The following is a 17,592-nucleotide window of genomic DNA, read 5'->3' on the forward strand; positions in this document are numbered from 1 at the left end:
TTGTGGTTGCAATGGTGATCAAAATTATCACCGATTGTCTGCAAAAAGTGGTTTCCCTAACACAGTCGTCATATGTTGATACCGAGCACGTAATCCTACGTCAAATCTACGGTCGTGTCTTGGATACAACCTCTTATTTTTTTAAAACCTATATATATCTCCTAGCATAAAAAAATTTGACCATCCGTAGACCTATCTTTCATGAATGCTGCTTGATGGTAGTCTGGATCTCTTGCTTATTCCCTAAGCCTCTGCATATGCCACTTAGCGTAAATGTTATACCCTGGATTACATAGACTAAACCTTCTAAAATCATGTGTTTCTTTTTCTTATATTTTGAAATAGGTATTTGAATCGATCTGGAATAACATTTGCTACCCACACTTTTTAAATTATGCTAAACAATTCATCCAGGTGCTTTTCCATTTGCCAAACTTCTGATAATATTCCTTATTTCATCTCTACGTGGTCCTTCCGCTAAGCTTTCATTATCAATTCCTATACTAATTGGTTGTCCTTCTGTTAATTCTTGGTTTCTTAGGCTTATTACATCTCATAAATTGCTTCAATAACATATACGATCTCTTAATCCTCTCACCTATCTCGTAGTCTTGTAGTTCATCATAAAAGCTAAAAAAACTACAAAGGACAGCCCTATGGAGTTACACGCAATGGTGACGTACGACTACTTGCACGTGGTCTTATATAATAAATCTTATTTGTTAACTGCAGCAGGAGCTTGTGTTTTGTGTAGGAATCGAGGGGGGCGACACATCTAAATCTCCAGTTTAGATGCTCAACAAATCTCACACTAGCGAATCAATCTTCGAAAAATCTGCTTTCATTTGTCGCATCTACTTGCATCGCTCATCATCTTTTTGCAGGAAATCTTCAGAATCGTCATCAATCTTCTTTCTATCTACTCAGCGTGCGCGCAGCTAGCCACAGCAAAACACAATCTTTTTTGCATCGTAGATAGAGTCGTCCCCCTCGGTAGGAATAGGAATTTGAGCGGGGTTGTCTCTGTTTATACTCTTTAGTATGACGCGCTTGGCATAGATGGCCCACAGCGACTCACGAAGAGCTACTTTTTTTTTTTTTTTTCCTTTATTTTAGAGATTTTTAGCCTGAGGCTAGTTCATCTCTTTAGTCATGGGTGAGGCCTCAGAAGGAGAACCTTCTACGGAGTTGTTTGACAGAGTTTTAACAATTTGATCGTTTTCCTTAATGACTATCTAGGGTGACCACCATCATGAGGGTCAAAGATTTATCCCATGTGGTGTCCCTCCTGCTACTGAGAACTGTAAAATACAGCTTTCCTGGCTCTTCGCGAAAAAACAAGTTAAAACACATGGAACGATGACCTGAACGAGACGACACCGTGACGAGGTCCAAAGGCTCATCCCGTCCGGTGCCGTCCCGACAGCTAGCAGAAAACAAACAAAAAAAAAAAAAAAAAAAAACTGATACTAGCAACTGACTACAAAAACGGACTAAATTTGATGATACAAATTCGCCTCCCTCAGGAATACCAGGAGGGCGTCGGCAGCAGGCGAGTCCTCTCCGAGCAGGTTCCGGATGCTGGAGGTAATCCCGTAAGTCTCCCGGAGGTCCTGGAATTCCGGGCAGACACACAGTAGGTGTTCGACGGTTGCCGGAACGTGGCAGATAGTGCAGCTCCTGCGGAAGGGTCCTCCGCCGAAGTTGAGATATAGACGGCAGTGTCCAGTCCTCAGCCTCGAGAGTATCCTCTGGTCCGGTAGGTTTCGGAGGTCCGTCCATGCCTCCGTGGTTCCCTTGATTTTCCGGATGAAAGGCCCTCGAGTGCTGGCCCATTGGTCGGTCCATGCCTTCCGAACGGTGGCCTTAATCCACCGTCTGACGTCCTGGAGGGGAACTTTGTCGGTGAATCTGGGACCCGACGGTCCAGTTCCAGCGAGTTGGTCGGCTGCCTCGTTTCCGGGAATTCCGCAGTGGCCGGGTATCCACGCAAAAACGGTATTACTGGGTGCGTACTTGACAGTAGCCTGAATCCACGGGTGGGTGGGAGTTGCCGAGCAGAGCTCTTGGATAGCGCTGTACGAATCTGTCAAAATAAGAATCGGTTGATTAGCTGGTGATGTGGCCGCGTGGAAGATCGCGGCCGCTTCTGCCGAGTAAACGGAGCACTGCGGTGGTAGGCTGTTGCTGACGAGTATTCCACTTCCGGATACTCCGATGCCAACGCCCGTGTTGGATCGGGAACCATCGGTGTACCGGTGGGTGAAATCGGTAAACTTGGACCTGAGAAGCTCAGCTACTGTGCAACGTAGGGCTACAGAGTTGTCTCCTGCTTTGAACCGATTCTTGATCGCGTTTTCGATTATGAGTTTGGAAGAGAGCCAACTCTTCTCTCCGTGCCAGTGGATCCTAGCCACCGGGGGGAGGTCGATGCTGGCGATCGATTGCATGATTCTATCCCCCTCGTCGAGGAGGAAGACTCTGCCATTCCCTGCTGTTTTGGCGGCGAAGGATGCAGCTTTGTACAGCGTGGCGTTTATGATGCGGTACCGAAAGGGTAGAACCCCTGCTTCAACACACGCAGAATCTGCGGGGGTGGAAGGTAGGAGACCGGAAATACGAAGAGCTACTGATTCTGATCAGCAAGCAGCCTTTCGTTGTGTACTGGTGGAGAACACCACCACTAACATCGCAGTGATTAGACAAACACCGTATGGTGAGACCGTATAGAATTCAACTTTGAAATCTGTGTTAGGGAAATCGCTTTTCACAGGCAATCGGTGATAATTTTAATTATCATAGCGTCAGTTGCACATTCGTGCAATTTTCAATAGCGACATTTTGAAAAATGATCAAGTCCGTATTTTAACAGATGCGTAGAAATATTTCTGATCGATTGGTGACACAATTATTGAAATTGGTCCAGGGGCAGCTGAGTTATTAACGTTCAAAATCTTTCATAATTTTGTGTACAAAGTGTACCCCCATATAGAAATACAGACGTAGTCCTACGGCAAAACTTTCTTTTTAATTTGGCTATTTCACTTTAATTTGGCCCTTCGTTTTTGGCGCTTCCATGCAGCGATATTGTGAATACAAATCCGTAGCTCAAATTGCTATTAAATGGAGCTGCATACAAGACAAGATCTTCGAATGGATGGTGGCTACATATCTTACCAGGTTCCGCCACCGCTCCCGCATTCAAGCTGGCCAGTCGCCATTGATCGTTTCTTCTGGGATTCCGTAATCCAGTCAATTTTCTAATTTTTCCTTTTTCTCGAACTTCAAACAAAAATTTCACACGCGTTGGTCAATATTCCGTAACAAACTAAAATCTGAATTTACTCACGAGAAAATATTATAAAATTTTACTAGCGTTTTGAAGTTATAATTAATGCAATTAACGTTTATGAAACAGAAAATGTCAAAAATTGAAAATCAACCGCTCTAGAGCAAAGCCTACTCGTACTTTTGGGTGCGGTGCTCGATGTCAAAAAGCAAATCAAGAACAATAGTTTAACAATTCTTCGGTACACGGGGTAATACTAGTTACATTATTTGACAAATCTCAAAGCAGTTTTTGGACGTTCTTCTACCAGTAATTTTAAGAAAATGAGGCTATAAACTTCGGATGTTTTACGCCTATAGTAAATAAAACCCTATTTTCTCAATGTTCTAGAAGAAAAATATCGAAAATAGTGCTTCATGGTAAAGTTCGAGTGGTAGGAAACGTCTTTTTAAACTACTCGAATTATGATCCGTTGTCGATATTTGAACGGGAAAACACAAAAATTCTCATATTTTTTTTAAAAAAACTGAATGATGAATGGCACGTCAAGCGATTGATTATAAAACAGAAAAGCTGAACAGTGGACGTATTTAATGGATCACCCCTCCATTGATTTGCAAAGCTACTGCGAGAATATTTTCGAATCTTTTTACAATTCCACACATTCGATGTCGATAGTTAATGCATTCATCCCCATTTGATGTGATCGAACAGCAGATTTCGCACCCGAAGAGACTGCTGCGCTAAAAATAAGTACAGATTTATAAGCTTCCTTCAAAAGATCTCATGACATGGTTGTGCATTAGACTGATGATTACCCGGCTCGGAACCGCTTGAGCACAGTGGAGTGAAAATTTCAAATTTTGCATCAGCCTATTGTGCATGCATAATGCAAAGTATTGAGTGGAAGTGTCATCGTCATTGTGAGAGTGCAACAGCCACAGTCACAGACGTATTGGCCTGTTGCACAGTTTCTTCCACCAATTCAGTGATGTGATGAACTTGGTGGTAGACGGTTTGCTATATAGTTAGGTGTTCCGGTACTGATACAACCCATCCATTTTGGTTGGACGTCAAAGTATATCAAATCTAAATAGCCTACATTCAGGATGATATGCTGCGAAATAAAGCTGGATAATGATCCCCCGGGAATATTCTACAGTGGCCAAGTGCTGAAAGGTCACGTTGAACTACGGCTCCACCGAGCCCATGAAATCGATTGTACGTATTTATATGGCAGTAATGAAATATATGTGTTCAATACGCAGAATATATGTCATTGTAGCATTCATGCTCATTGTTGCGGGAATCGTTCAAGTGGAATTCCTAAGCAACCGGTATGTCAAGAAAACAAAGGATGTCCTACGATCGACAGCTGCTTTGATTAAGCAAAATCAGACGAAAGGTATGTACCGTGCGAAACACCTAATAAATAAAACAAAACCCGTATACCTCATACAAAATGTATAGGGAAGAACAGAGGACAAAATGCACCGTGGGCAAAACGCCCGATTTGGTTTTTCATATCTATTCCCCTCTTAGTTCTGTTTAAGTACTAAACTAGCAGTTGTCAAATGTATGAATTAAACGCGTTTTCCTCCGCGGTGCATTTTGGACTCTGTTCTTCCCTATACATTTTGTATGATTGAAACTGAGATAAACACTTTCAGCAACGACTGTATCCTCCGGCACGTACATTTACAACTTTTCCACTGTACTGCCGCAAAACCTGCCTGCTTCGATGTCGAGCGAATTTGGAAAAATCCTGTATTGCGTCACTGCCGAATTAAGGCGCCCCTGGAAACAAAAACTGTCGTATTCAACACTTTTTCACGTGGCAAGAATATACGATCCTATAAATATACCATTCGCACTGCAACAACCGGTACGGTCTCAGAAAACAGTTACCATATGCTGTTTTCCGTGCTCCAGCGGACCACTGCCTGTTACCATTAGTATCCTTAAAACCGGGTATGTGGCTGGCGAAACCATTCAGTTGGCTGTTTCTCTGGACAACAATACAAATTTCAAAATTGACACTGTGGATGCATCGATCGAGCAAAAGAGTTTCTTCTATTCCTCGTTCCTGGAGGATTTCAGGCGAACTACCGTCGTTGTAAACAGGGCGTATGAACGAGTAGACGGCACGCACTATACACAACAAATAGACATCCCTCAAGTGTATCCCAGCTTTTCTTCCAAGATTATGGTCATCGCATACCGGCTGAAGGTCCTGGTAGAGTTGAATGTTTGTGAGCAGATAGTCTATTTCAAAATTCCAATCATCATCTGGGCCGGTGATCCTTGGCCATCCTCGTACAGACCGAACCAATCGGTGGATTCAGGTTTGCGGGTGGTACTGCCTCTTCAAGCAACCGAAGACAGCGCTACTGCCATCGCCGAATCGTTGGAAAACGATGAAAGAGGTTAGTTTAAATTATGCTGGATCGCAGTTAACTTTGATTTTGTGGCTTTCATTCGCAGATCCTCCTGACTACGCGGCAGCCATGACAACCAACGTGGTGAACATTGGCTTTATAACGAAGGTGCGTGATTAGCAGTAAGTGTACCGTTAGTAAACAAGTGTATTGTTTTTGCACTAAGAGGATTAATGTTAGCTGAACTGCAGATTTTTTTTTTCATGATGTATATGGCAAACTTGTTCATTGCAACTCACTTTAAGAAGTTCCTTAAACTTGCGACCCACCAATATACAATTACCAATAATCAACAAAAAGACTTTAGAAACGTCAAAATATTCAAATACCCAAAAATGGTCTAGAAAACCCCTTTAAATGGCCCTGAAATGATCTTGGACCAACAAAATTGGCCCTAAATACTGTCATCGCGATTTACATACAAACGCAAAAAAGGCTTTAAAACTACAAAATGGCAAACAAATTCCACTTGAATAATTTTTGTTTCCATGACAGATACCTATTTTGACTGCAATGTGCAGTAAGTGTCAATCAGCGTCAATCTCTTTAAAGACTTATAAAAATTTAACCCCCCTAAGCACTCATCCCCTAGGTAAACATTTCAAGACAATAGGTATAAAAATGAAACTACAACGTGCCGAATCGGAAGATGTGTCTAATTAATAACCTAATAATTAAGTAAAGTAAAGAAGGAAAATCTATACAACTATTTAATAAGAAACCCCCGAAGGATTGTTAAGCATCATAATGAAGTAATGAAATTGGGTTGTTAGTGGAGTATTCTGAAAAGGCAATTCAATTCCCTACAACTTTGTCTTAGTCGTCATTTCGATTAGATGAGCCGTTTTCGTGCTATTTCTCCTGGGGTACAAGGAACATATCCGGATGTGGTCAATTTCATCCTGCACGCTCAACATGATAACCACTGATCGTATTTTTTGAATTTTCATGTGATTTTAGATGTCTGATTCAGGCCGTTTTGTAGACTCACGATCCGCATTCATTGTAACACATGCCAACAATATCTTCGGAACTACAATACCTTTCTTATGGCGGTTGTTGCGTCCAATTCTGGCCAGTGGTTGCTGAGAAACACGTCACCCAAAATTGTGTATCAGTTAGAGGGAGAGCACTCAAATTTCCAAACAAAGTGTTATTTTGGACCAGCCTAATGTGCACCTATCAAAAGTGATGATATTTTAGAGCCGGAAAAGATTATATTTGATAGAAATATTCACTAATACCAAACGTGTGCTACCAAACTGAGAATCGAATTTTTATGTGTGTTGACTTCACAAGAAATATATGGTAAATGTTGCAAAAGACAGTTAATTAAACGAAACAACAGCCCTTGATTATTTCGACTTGGATGAGTTGAATGAATGTATGAATGTGTGTTTGCTGATGTAAAAAGATTGAATTTGGCAGAACTGGCATCACTTGCCTCCATAGAGTAGAAACACATTGTATCAGTCGTTAGTAGCTAGTTGAGCAGATCGGACTACCGAATAAAGTGCTTGTTAACGGGACGCCTATTTTGTGTATTTACTTCTGAAAATCCGATGCCTGTTACATGGTGTCAGAAGTAAAAGGATACCAGGACACTTGTAAAAGGTGCAGTGTAATTTGTGGAGCGTTTAGTTTGCATTGCGATGAAGTGCGGTTTGGTCGCGACAACCGTGGAAACGAACGTTCCAGAAGCGTGAAGCGTGAATACGAAAACAAACAGTTGTGTGTGTGTGTGATGCCGAGCCACTCGCATCATCCGAGGGTTGTATGAGTGAAACGTTTGACTAATACAATCACGTCGGCACATAAGTGAAAACAAAACAAAAACAAATATTGCCGGATTGTGCGCGTGTGTTGATGACTTTGAGTGAAATACGCTATGGATCAGCGTTTGCCACAACCACTTGACTGCTCAAATCTGGCAAAAGAGTGGCCGAAATGGAAGCAACAATTTTGCATCTACATGATCGCGACGAACAAAAATGAGGAATCGGAGAAGAACAAAATAGCAACATTTTTGTGGCTCATCGGGGAACGAGGGCTGGAAATTTACAATAATTTGTTTCCGAACAATGGGGACGTCGAAAGTTTGTTTGGTGCTGCTGCTGTTGGAGGTGCTGCTGCTGAGGGTGCTGCTGCTGGAGGTGCTGCTGCTGGTGGCGCTGCCGCTGCCAATGCTGCCGCTGGTGCTGGAGCTGCTGCACCTGCTGGTCGACGAGCCGAGCGTACACTTACGCTTGTCATCGAAGCATTTGATGGATATTGCCTCCCGCGGAAAAATGTTGCCATGGAGGCGTTTAAATTCAATATGATCACTCAAAAAGAGAAGCAACCATTTGCTGATTTCGAAACAGCGCTTCGTACACAACTTGCATACTGTGAATACGAATGTTCGGCGTGCCATGCATCGTATGCAGACCGTATGTTGCGGGACAGAATCATCATTGGTGTGCAAGACAAAAAGTTGCAGCTCAAGTTATTGGACGGGAAGGATGATCCATTAAGCGAGTGTTTACCGTGTTGGACTTACGAAATGGGTTCTGGCAGATGGAGCTTGACCGTAAAAGCTCTGATTTGACCACTTTTATGACCCCATTTGGCCGTTATAGATGGAATCGAGTACCATTTGGGATAAACAGTGCGCCAGAAATGTTTCAAAAACGAATGGTGCAGCTCTTCGGGGATATTCCGGGTGTAGAAATTTATTTTGATGACTTGTCTATTGCAGGGACAGATTACGATGATCATGACAGAATTCTTTCCATTGTTCTTGATCGAGCTCAGCAGAATAATATAAAGTTCAATCCTGCTAAAATCCAGTACCGAACTGATAAGGTGAAGTTTATGGGTCACATCATATCGGAGGGTCGCGTTGAACCGGATCAGTCATATATTCAAGCTATTGTTGATATACCTAAACCGCAGAGCAAATCAGACGTACTTAGATTTTTGGGATTGTTCAAGTATTTGGGAAAGTTCATCCCTAATTTATCCCAACGTACTGTGGCGTTGCGTAATTTGACTCACAATGACGTTGAGTGGAATTGGACCAAGGATCACGTCGCTGAATTGGAGAGTTTGATTAACACAGTTACTTCTACACCCGTTCTAGCTATCTTTAATCCCAAAGAACCTATTGTAATTCAGACAGATAGCTCTAAAGACGGCGTTGGTAGTGTTATAATGCAAAATGGTGCACCTGTAGCATATGCTTCTCGGACATTATCGAAATCTGAGCAGAAATGGGCTCAGATAGAGAAAGAGCTCCTGGCGATAGTATTCGCATGCGAACGTTTTCATTATTTTCTCTATGGGCGTAGTTTTGTTGTTCAGTCGGATCATAAACCCCTCGAGTCACTTGTCCAGCGCGACATTGACGACGTAACTCCTCGTCTTCAACGCATGTTCATGCATTTGCTAAAGTATCCGGGTATGAGTATAACATATACACCGGGGAAAGACATGTTAATTGCTGATTGTTTGTCACGTGCTCCACTTACTGATGAAAGTGACTTTAGTGAGGAGCTGTCTGGTATGATCCATGTGATCTCCGAACGAGCATGTCTTTCGCCCGAAAATCGTAACTTATATGTTGAAGCCCTGCAAAACGATGAGAGGTACCAACGTGTGGTGAAGTACGTTGGAAATGGTTGGCCTTCGTATCATCAGCTGGATGATCTAAGCCAATTATTCCACAAATATCGTAACTGTTTGCATTATGAACACGGCTTGTTATTCAAGGATCATCGTCTGGTCATCCCAACGGCGTTGCAAAAACTCATTTCCAAGTGGTTACATGCACCGCATTTCGGAATAGAAAAAACTCTGGCCCGTGCCAGGTCTCAGTTCTTTTGGCCAGGCATGACGACGGATATAACAGAACTTGTCAAGAACTGTGAAATTTGTGAAAAGTTTACACGAAACCTTCAGAAAGAACCATTGGTTCAGGAAAGTTCTCCGCAGTATTCTTTCCATCGTATTGGAACAGATCTTTATGAGTATGCTGGGACAGATTACCTAGCCGTTATTGATGCTTATTCCGGTTATATATTCGCAGAACCCTTGCGTGAAAAAACTGCTCGTCATGTTATTGACATCCTCGATCGAATATTTCTCCGATACGGATATTCTACACAAATACGATGTGACAACGTGCCTTTTAACTCATCTGCGTTCGAAGAATATGCTAACCGGTGTAATGTCGAATTTGTTTTCTCAAGCCCCAGATTTCCACAAAGCAATGGTTTAGCTGAAAAAGGCGTAGCTATAACCAAGAACATCCTGAAACGGTGTTGTGAGATGAATGAAGTTGAGAGTTACCAATATCGATTGTTGGAATATAATACCACTCCAGTTGCTTCAATGGGTCTTACACCAGCTCAGTTGTTTTTCGGTCGTCAATTGAAAACACGTCTTCCGGTAACTAGTGAACTGTTAATGAAACATAATTTGAGCGAAACAGATGTCAGAAACAGAATAGAACGGAAACGTTCGAATCAAAAACGCTACTTTGATCGTTCGGCAAAACAGTTACCGGTTCTAACCATGGGTGAGAGGGTCCTCTTCAAGAAAAACGGAAAGGAATGAAAGTATGGGGAAATAGCTCGGCAAGTGAACGACCGTTCGTATATCATTAGAGATCAGTTTGGAAATTATTTTCGTAGAAATAGACGGTTTATAACAAGGTCACAAAACTCTGGTTGCGATTCGAGTGAGCTGTTGTATGAGGAACACGTTCGAAGATATTTGGATCAAGCAGATAACCCTGCAAAGGCAGTTCCTCCCCAAATCGTCTCTGATCAAGAAATTCGGCCCCCATGTGAAGATCTTTCCATAAGTAACCGATCGGATCCTGAATCCTCTGATTTGTCTACATACTATGATGCTAGTAGTGATTCTGACAGTTACTCTGAGCCTTCGCCTAGTTCGCCTAGTTCTTTGAACAGTCCCCTTCCCATGACCCTTAGTCCACCGGCACGTGAAGACCCTAGAGTTCCGTATACCACTCGAAGTGGTAGAATTTCGCGACCTCCTAACAGACTCAATCTCTGATCAAATGTAAGAGACATTTTCATGAAAAATTTAATTAAAGAAAGAAAGCGTGTAAAAAGATTGAATTTGGCAGAACTGGCATCACTTGCCTCCATAGAGTAGAAACACATTGTATCAGTCGTTAGTAGCTAGTTGAGCAGATCGGACTACCGAATAAAGTGCTTGTTAACGGGACGCCTATTTTGTGTATTTACTTCTGAAAAACCGATGCCTGTTACAGCTGAAGATCTGTAAATGTGCATGAACAAATAAACAACTGATACTGTTGTTCTACATATGACAACTACTACTAACATGCATCGCACTGCATTAGTAGTACGTCTGAGGTAGTATTCGTAAATGCATCGCGAGAAATGCATCAGAGCGCGCTGATCACATTTTCTCTCGCACCTTTCAGTAGTATGTCGTAAACCGCCCGGCAAGTCAGAACCATCCTCTCGTTTATCCGTGCGGCTAATGTAAACAACAGTGAATCATCGTGCAAGCAAAACTTCCCCTCAATGGCTCCGCACTGCGAAATCCAGTTTGACAACAACCCGCTGGGTATCTACCATGCCGGCCAGACACTGTCCGGGAAGGTCAAACTGCGTCTAGATAAACCGAAAACGGTCAACGGTATGTGATGAAATTTGACAGGTGGCTTCAATAATTGGAACGTATAAAATTTTCTGCAAATAGGGTTTTATTTGGTCATATCCGGATTCGCTGAAATTGGGTGGTACGAAAACGATAATGAAAAGAGGGATACATACAAAGGAGAAGAGAAACTACTTTACGCCGAGAATACTTTGATTGCCCAAAGCAATGGTGAGTAGATGAGATTTGTGATTAACTGATGTTATTCTCGCTCTCTTTCGATCGTAGGAGGCGCAATCGAGATACCCGTCGGTACTCACGTGTACAATTTTGTATGTAAGCTTCCACAGCAGTTGCCTACTTCGTTCGAGGGGAATTACGGAAAAATTCGATACACTGTTTGTGCCATTCTTGATCGACCTTGGAAATTTAATCAGACTTGTACGGTGGCATTTACGGTGCTGAAACCGCTGGATCTCAACCTAGTTCCTTTCGCGGGGCAACCAAAGAGAATAGATGTGACGAAAACCTTCTGCTGTTGGCCTTGTACATCACGTCCTTTGCTCATAACCGTGGAAACACCAGCAACTGGATATGTTCCTGGGCAGAAAATTCCCATCATCATTACTCTAAACAACACCAGCAGCGTGGGAATTAACGGTGTAAAATGTAGCCTAGATCGAACAGAATCCTACATCAGTCAGTCACCGTATGAGAAAACCAAAACTGTTTGCAAAACCCTTGCAAGCCTGTCAACTGTAGTGACCAACGACAAGTATGCCCGATTGACGCAACAGTTGGAAATTCCTTCCATTGCACCTACTGGAAAATGTTCCGTTCTCGTCATCGAGTACGAGCTGAACATCAATGTGCAGGTGGAAAGTTGTCGCGTAAATCCGAAAATAGAAATTCCCATCTTGATTGGTACCGTTCCGCTACTGACGATGACGATGACGACGTCGACGCCACCTTTGTTGATGCAAGTCAACGCCAACTATGGATCGTTTGATGACTGTCCGCTGCCAACGGCTCCTCCTCCGCTGGCCAACTTTGATGGTCGTCGTAAGTTGACAGCTGTTGATAGTTAATCGTTACAGAGTCAAGCATGATGTCATTTTATTTTCAGTTCCTCCAAGCTACGAAGAAGCCGTGAATGGAGAAGTGGTGAATGTGAACGATGAGCCGAATGCAATCGGATTCCAACCGTACGTTCCGAGATATCCGGTGTACAAGTTTGATAGTTCGGTGAAGTGCTGACCGCATTTTATTTTTGTATGATTTACTGAGCATAACAAGATCAAATATGTCATCAGAGTAAACGGCAAGCAGATTTTTTTCCGTTAGCATAGGATGACTTTCATTAAGAAGTGAAAAATTTCATGTCGATAGCGGAGCTTCTGGGAGACAAAAACAATTATAGAATCTGAAAAAATGTTCAAACAAGTGCTTGGTATAACTTATAAATACCACAATGTACTAAATAAAGTGAAGAAATGTTTTTCATCTAAAATTACTAAAATATTGTCAGTAATGAATGGGAACAATAATGTTTATGTACTTTGCTTGTTTGGTACCCCGCTTGACAGTTCGATTGGTACTTTTGGCTTCACTCTTGGTGGGACTTTTATTATAACATTGACTATGGTCCGAACCATAAACACTACCCTAATAAAAATAACCATAAAAGAGAGTTTAACAACGTGTTCGGGGTATCATACAAACCATTTGTGGGATAGTTTAACCACACACACAGTTCGTTAATGGTACTTGTTTATTAGGGTAGGCCCACTTTCTGTCAAACGCTTAGAATTTTGTTGCATAGCAACGGTGAAACGATCTAAAGCCACGCTCGCAGCTATCTAAATCATGCTTCTCGTACTGGTGTTCAATTGCATCGATGATTTCCAAACTCACTTTCTTCAATGATTAGTTGGTGTCCTTCCTTACATGGGGATATGATTTCCTATTTCTCATGATTGTTGAATTTTCTAGCTGAATTATTTTCACTCGATGGAAAAACAGACACGTAACAACTAAAACACATTGCTTGCTATGATTAGAAACATGCTTACTTTTTTACATTTTGATAATTGACCAGCGTTTGGACAGTGTCGGATTCAAAAATAAACCTCGATTATATGACCATGATATGTGCCGAAAGCTATGCCGAACGTGCTGAAGTAGGCCATTAGTTTGGCAACCCTCAATTTGTAATGACTTTTGTGATTTATTTATGTTTATATTGGCTTTCTGGTTGGAGGTTTTAAAAAAAATTCATGTAAGTATTATTCCTCTACAAGGCAGAACTCAATTGGAGCAATACTTTTTGTCTCCATACAACTGGACGAAAGGGTCATCCCATGACAATTTCACATGGCCATCCTAACTAGAATCCAAAAGGCAACCGAGACTTCCTAACTTTGCTTCCATATTCGCGATGACATACTTTCCTGCATTCTCTCAAATGTTGACGATCATCTTCCAGTCGAATGCATTGCGTCCACCCGGAAGCTCGTCGGCTGTAAATTATTACTCTAGGAGTGTTTAGACACATACGTCGAAGAAGATCACAAATCAGCAGAGAAGCTCGGAACGGGAGCTGTCCAGTTCATAAAAGATTCCAAGCGTGGAATCAACCAGTGGACTTGTTCCGCGCTAAGACATGTGTGTTCGGCATTCGAGCAACAAAGGGAGAAACGCAATCAGGATGATTCATCGATATCTTGTGTTCGCGGGTTTTGATTGTTGTTTTGAATGTGAATATGAAACCTAGAGAAACAATTTGCCGGATGGTGTCACCAGCACTGAATAAGACTTTTTAGAAACAACAAACAGCAGCGTCTACATTTGAACTGTATAAAAATTGCCTCTATGATACCACGCGACGGATCATGAGCAGTAGTAAATTAAATATAAATTTGTTTCCGATTATTTTGATCAGCAGATGTGTTAGGTTTCAAGATTAATTCATATCTATAACCCTTTATCTGACCAGTGTCTAAAGACCTGGATCCAATATTCAATTACTTGGGCATCAAAGCATCAGCTTCGTCGTCCTTTTCGATAATCTCTGGAGAAACCAATGAAAGAAACCAACAACCCCTAGAACGGCGACCATAAACTCTCCATACTGAATCGTGAGTCCCCCTTTTTCCCATATCATTGCATGTAAAGTAATAACCCAATGCAATGATAGTTGTCTACCACTCATTGTAGCACGGAAACTAAGTCCGATAGCAGTCCAAATCGCTTCAATTTTGTGCCCTGGTGGTCCCTCCCCTTCCCATCATTTATTGGTGCATTAATATGATATCATATATACAGTGACTTACCTTTGATGATAAAGTAACTTACCTAACTGATAACCATCTTCCTTCTTGTCTTTTGTTGGCTTTCTTATAGGTAGTTGGCCTAAGGTTTCCTATCCCCTGATGAGACTGCCATCTTAGGTGTAGCTTCTGGGGAAAATCATTTCTTATTCAGCCGCTGGATGCCAGTCAGACGCTTTTTGAGCCACACCTCCGTGGTTGACAGAAGCTCGGAGGCGAAACATTTCCTCTACCGTCGTGCTATGGTTGCCGCGCCAGTGTTCGGTTTGCACCTCCTCACTTAGTATTTTTTTTACATCATTTATTTGTAAAGGCTCAATTGCGTTAGCTTTGCGGAGCCGTAATTCAATGTATAATAGCATTATTTCTTATGACTAAAGTTAGTAGAACTGGGACCGAATACTCGCGGCTTACTCGAGGTTAAGGACAACAATTTTTTAACAGGTTGGATGTAGACTTGGGATAAGGTACATGGCGATGAATTATCGTTTTAACCTCCGTCGCCGTTGCATTGGTGAATGAACGTGGAAGAAGTACTGCAGTGCGGACAAGTGCTCTGAATCTCGAAAGCTGAATGGACAACTGATGAGACAGCTGAAACGAAACACAAAGAGAGGATATGTTGGGAGAACGATGAGAGGACTGACACATCAATAAAAAAAAATAAAAAATGCTAAAGACTCTTAAATTCTCAAATCGGCCCGTTTTAGAAAATTGTAAATCAACTTCATATATTCAAGATCGCGACTAGCCAGAACGTCTCTAATGGGTGTAGCAGGTTGCTTTCCTCGGGCCTTAAGGGATTCACGCAACTCAGATCTGACAATACAGTATAAAGTACAAAACCAAACAACATGCTCGATGTCGTGGTAAATCACTTTGCTACTGTCGGATTGACAACATTGCCCAGGTTACGCCACCCAGCTGTGTCCATTTTCTGTTATGATGGTTCTGTTTTTATGAAAATAAAATTATGTTCTATCCATTTATCATGGCTATATGTTGATCCAGCGTGCAGGTAGTTAATATCGTTGTCTTCTTCAAAACTACGTCGTCTTTATCTAGAAAAGAAAATCGCCACTCGATCAAGCCAATTTCAAAGGTAGTACCTGTGTGATGTCGCATTCCAAAAGTTTTAAATCAAATAAATAAAACAAAAAAAAACTTTGTTTGGCATCACTAGTGTGCATCTTTCAAAATGTAAAGATACAGACAAGCCCTGGAACCTGGTTGCAGTCAAGCAATCCTCAAGGTTATGCCAATGCCCAGGGTAATACAAAAATAAACCTTTGTTTGGGTTTTCTGACTTTACCAGCAACCGAACACATTATCCACGCACACTCACGTAATTCTCCAATACACGACGTGTAAATATTTACATGATTGACAAATCTCAGCTAATCATGACATTTTGATCTTTGAAAACAACGCACATGAGAAAAAGAGACACGAAACAAAAACGTGAGGGGAAAAGCAGAACCTACTGCGTTCTCGACTGACGACTAGCGTTTGATATTGATATATATATTAGCAAAATTTCGTCTAAATTCTTGGACTGAAGTTCCAGCGGAATGAAATGCCGAGTTTTTTAATGTTTGATGATATAAACTTTATTTACACGAGATCTACACACATCGAGTTTACTTTTGCGAATGATACAAAATGGCGCACACAGCAGAAGGCTGATGCTGCGCTCTCGCTCTGCTACCGTCTCTTTAGCTATCTGTGTCACTACAGGATAGCTCTTTGCATCAAGGTGTGTAGTGCAAGGTGGCATGACCGTTGTTACCAACACTCCTCCTCAACGAACACTGCCATCCTATGATGACAATCCCAGCATCCGTGCAAACTTCATCTGTTTGACTGAATCCACCGGTTTAGTGAGTACATCAGCCACCATGTCTTCAGTTGGACAGTACTGCAACTCGATGCATCCGTCATCACACAGTTGTTTCACGAAATGTCCCCGCACCTCAATGTGCTTGGACCGACGACTCTTGCGTTCTGACGTTACGAACTGGATACAGCTTTGGTTATCCTCCATCACTTTGACAGGATCGCTCAGCTGTTCACCCATGTCCTTCAGCAAGCTCCGAAGCCAGATCAGTTCTTGACTAGCATCACTCAGCGCCACATATTCGGATTCCATCGAAGACAGTGTGACGCAACTTTGCCTTCGACTAGCCCACGATACTGCTCCACCGGCATAGTGGAAGACGAATCCTGTTGTTGATTTTCTTGTACCAACGTCACCAGCCCAATCGGCATCCGAATATCCGATTAGCTTTCCAGTCGCGTCGCTGTACTTCAATCTCCACTCTTTCGTTGCCTTCAAATAGCGGACAACACGTTTTGCCGCTATCCAATCCGCCTCCGTAGGCGCACTCACTTTACGACCCAATATCGCTACGCTAGCTGCTACATCCGGCCTAGCACACACGGAAATGTAGAGAAGCGCTCCAACAATACTCCGATAGTCCATCCCGTCCGACAGTTGCGGACTCTTATCTTCCGTGCTCTGGAAACCCTCTTCCATTGGCGTCTTCGCCCGCTTTGCATCACGGAGCCCAAACTTCTCCGCAACACGATCGATGTACCCTTCCACTGAAACACTGTACTTTCCATGTTCCTTCCGAATCTCTAGTCCCAAGAAGTATTTGAGCTCTCCAAGATTGGTGATTTCGAAATACTGCTTCAGCGTTTTAAACACCGCTACGATCTTCGCTTCATCTTCGCAACCAACCAAAATATCGTCCACATACACAATCAGGTATACACGTTTTCCATGAATCAGCATTGTGTACAGGCACGGATCAGCAACACTTTGCTGGAACCACATTTCCACAAGGACACCGTGCAATCGTTGATTCCAGCATCGTGCGGATTGTTTGAGTCCATA

The 17,592-nt window shown here is 42.3% G+C and overlaps 2 protein-coding genes across 2 annotated transcripts; both read left to right on the forward strand.

The window, feature by feature from the left end:
• The first annotated feature begins 4,394 nt into the window (after positions 1-4,394).
• Positions 4,395-6,367, forward strand: LOC135717290 (arrestin domain-containing protein 3-like). Its single transcript, XM_065239290.1, has 4 exons — positions 4,395-4,510; positions 4,575-4,694; positions 4,960-5,715; positions 5,774-6,367. The coding sequence occupies exons 1-4, from the start codon at positions 4,399-4,401 to the stop codon at positions 5,845-5,847; spliced, it is 1,062 nt and encodes a 353-aa protein (XP_065095362.1). The 5' UTR covers positions 4,395-4,398; the 3' UTR covers positions 5,848-6,367.
• Positions 6,368-10,846: 4,479 nt separating this feature from the next.
• Positions 10,847-12,831, forward strand: LOC135717341 (arrestin domain-containing protein 3-like). The gene is made up of 5 exons (XM_065239344.1): positions 10,847-11,114; positions 11,186-11,403; positions 11,467-11,595; positions 11,653-12,426; positions 12,491-12,831. Exons 2-5 carry the CDS (start codon positions 11,289-11,291, stop codon positions 12,619-12,621), a joined length of 1,149 nt encoding a protein of 382 aa, XP_065095416.1. The 5' UTR covers positions 10,847-11,114; positions 11,186-11,288; the 3' UTR covers positions 12,622-12,831.
• Positions 12,832-17,592: the final 4,761 nt, after the last annotated feature.

Source organism: Ochlerotatus camptorhynchus, unplaced genomic scaffold (assembly GCF_037179485.1).
Source record: "Ochlerotatus camptorhynchus isolate MF236.1 unplaced genomic scaffold, CSIRO-AGI_Acam_v1.1 ptg000055l, whole genome shotgun sequence".
In the NCBI taxonomy this organism is placed as follows: Eukaryota; Metazoa; Arthropoda; class Insecta; order Diptera; family Culicidae; genus Ochlerotatus; species Ochlerotatus camptorhynchus.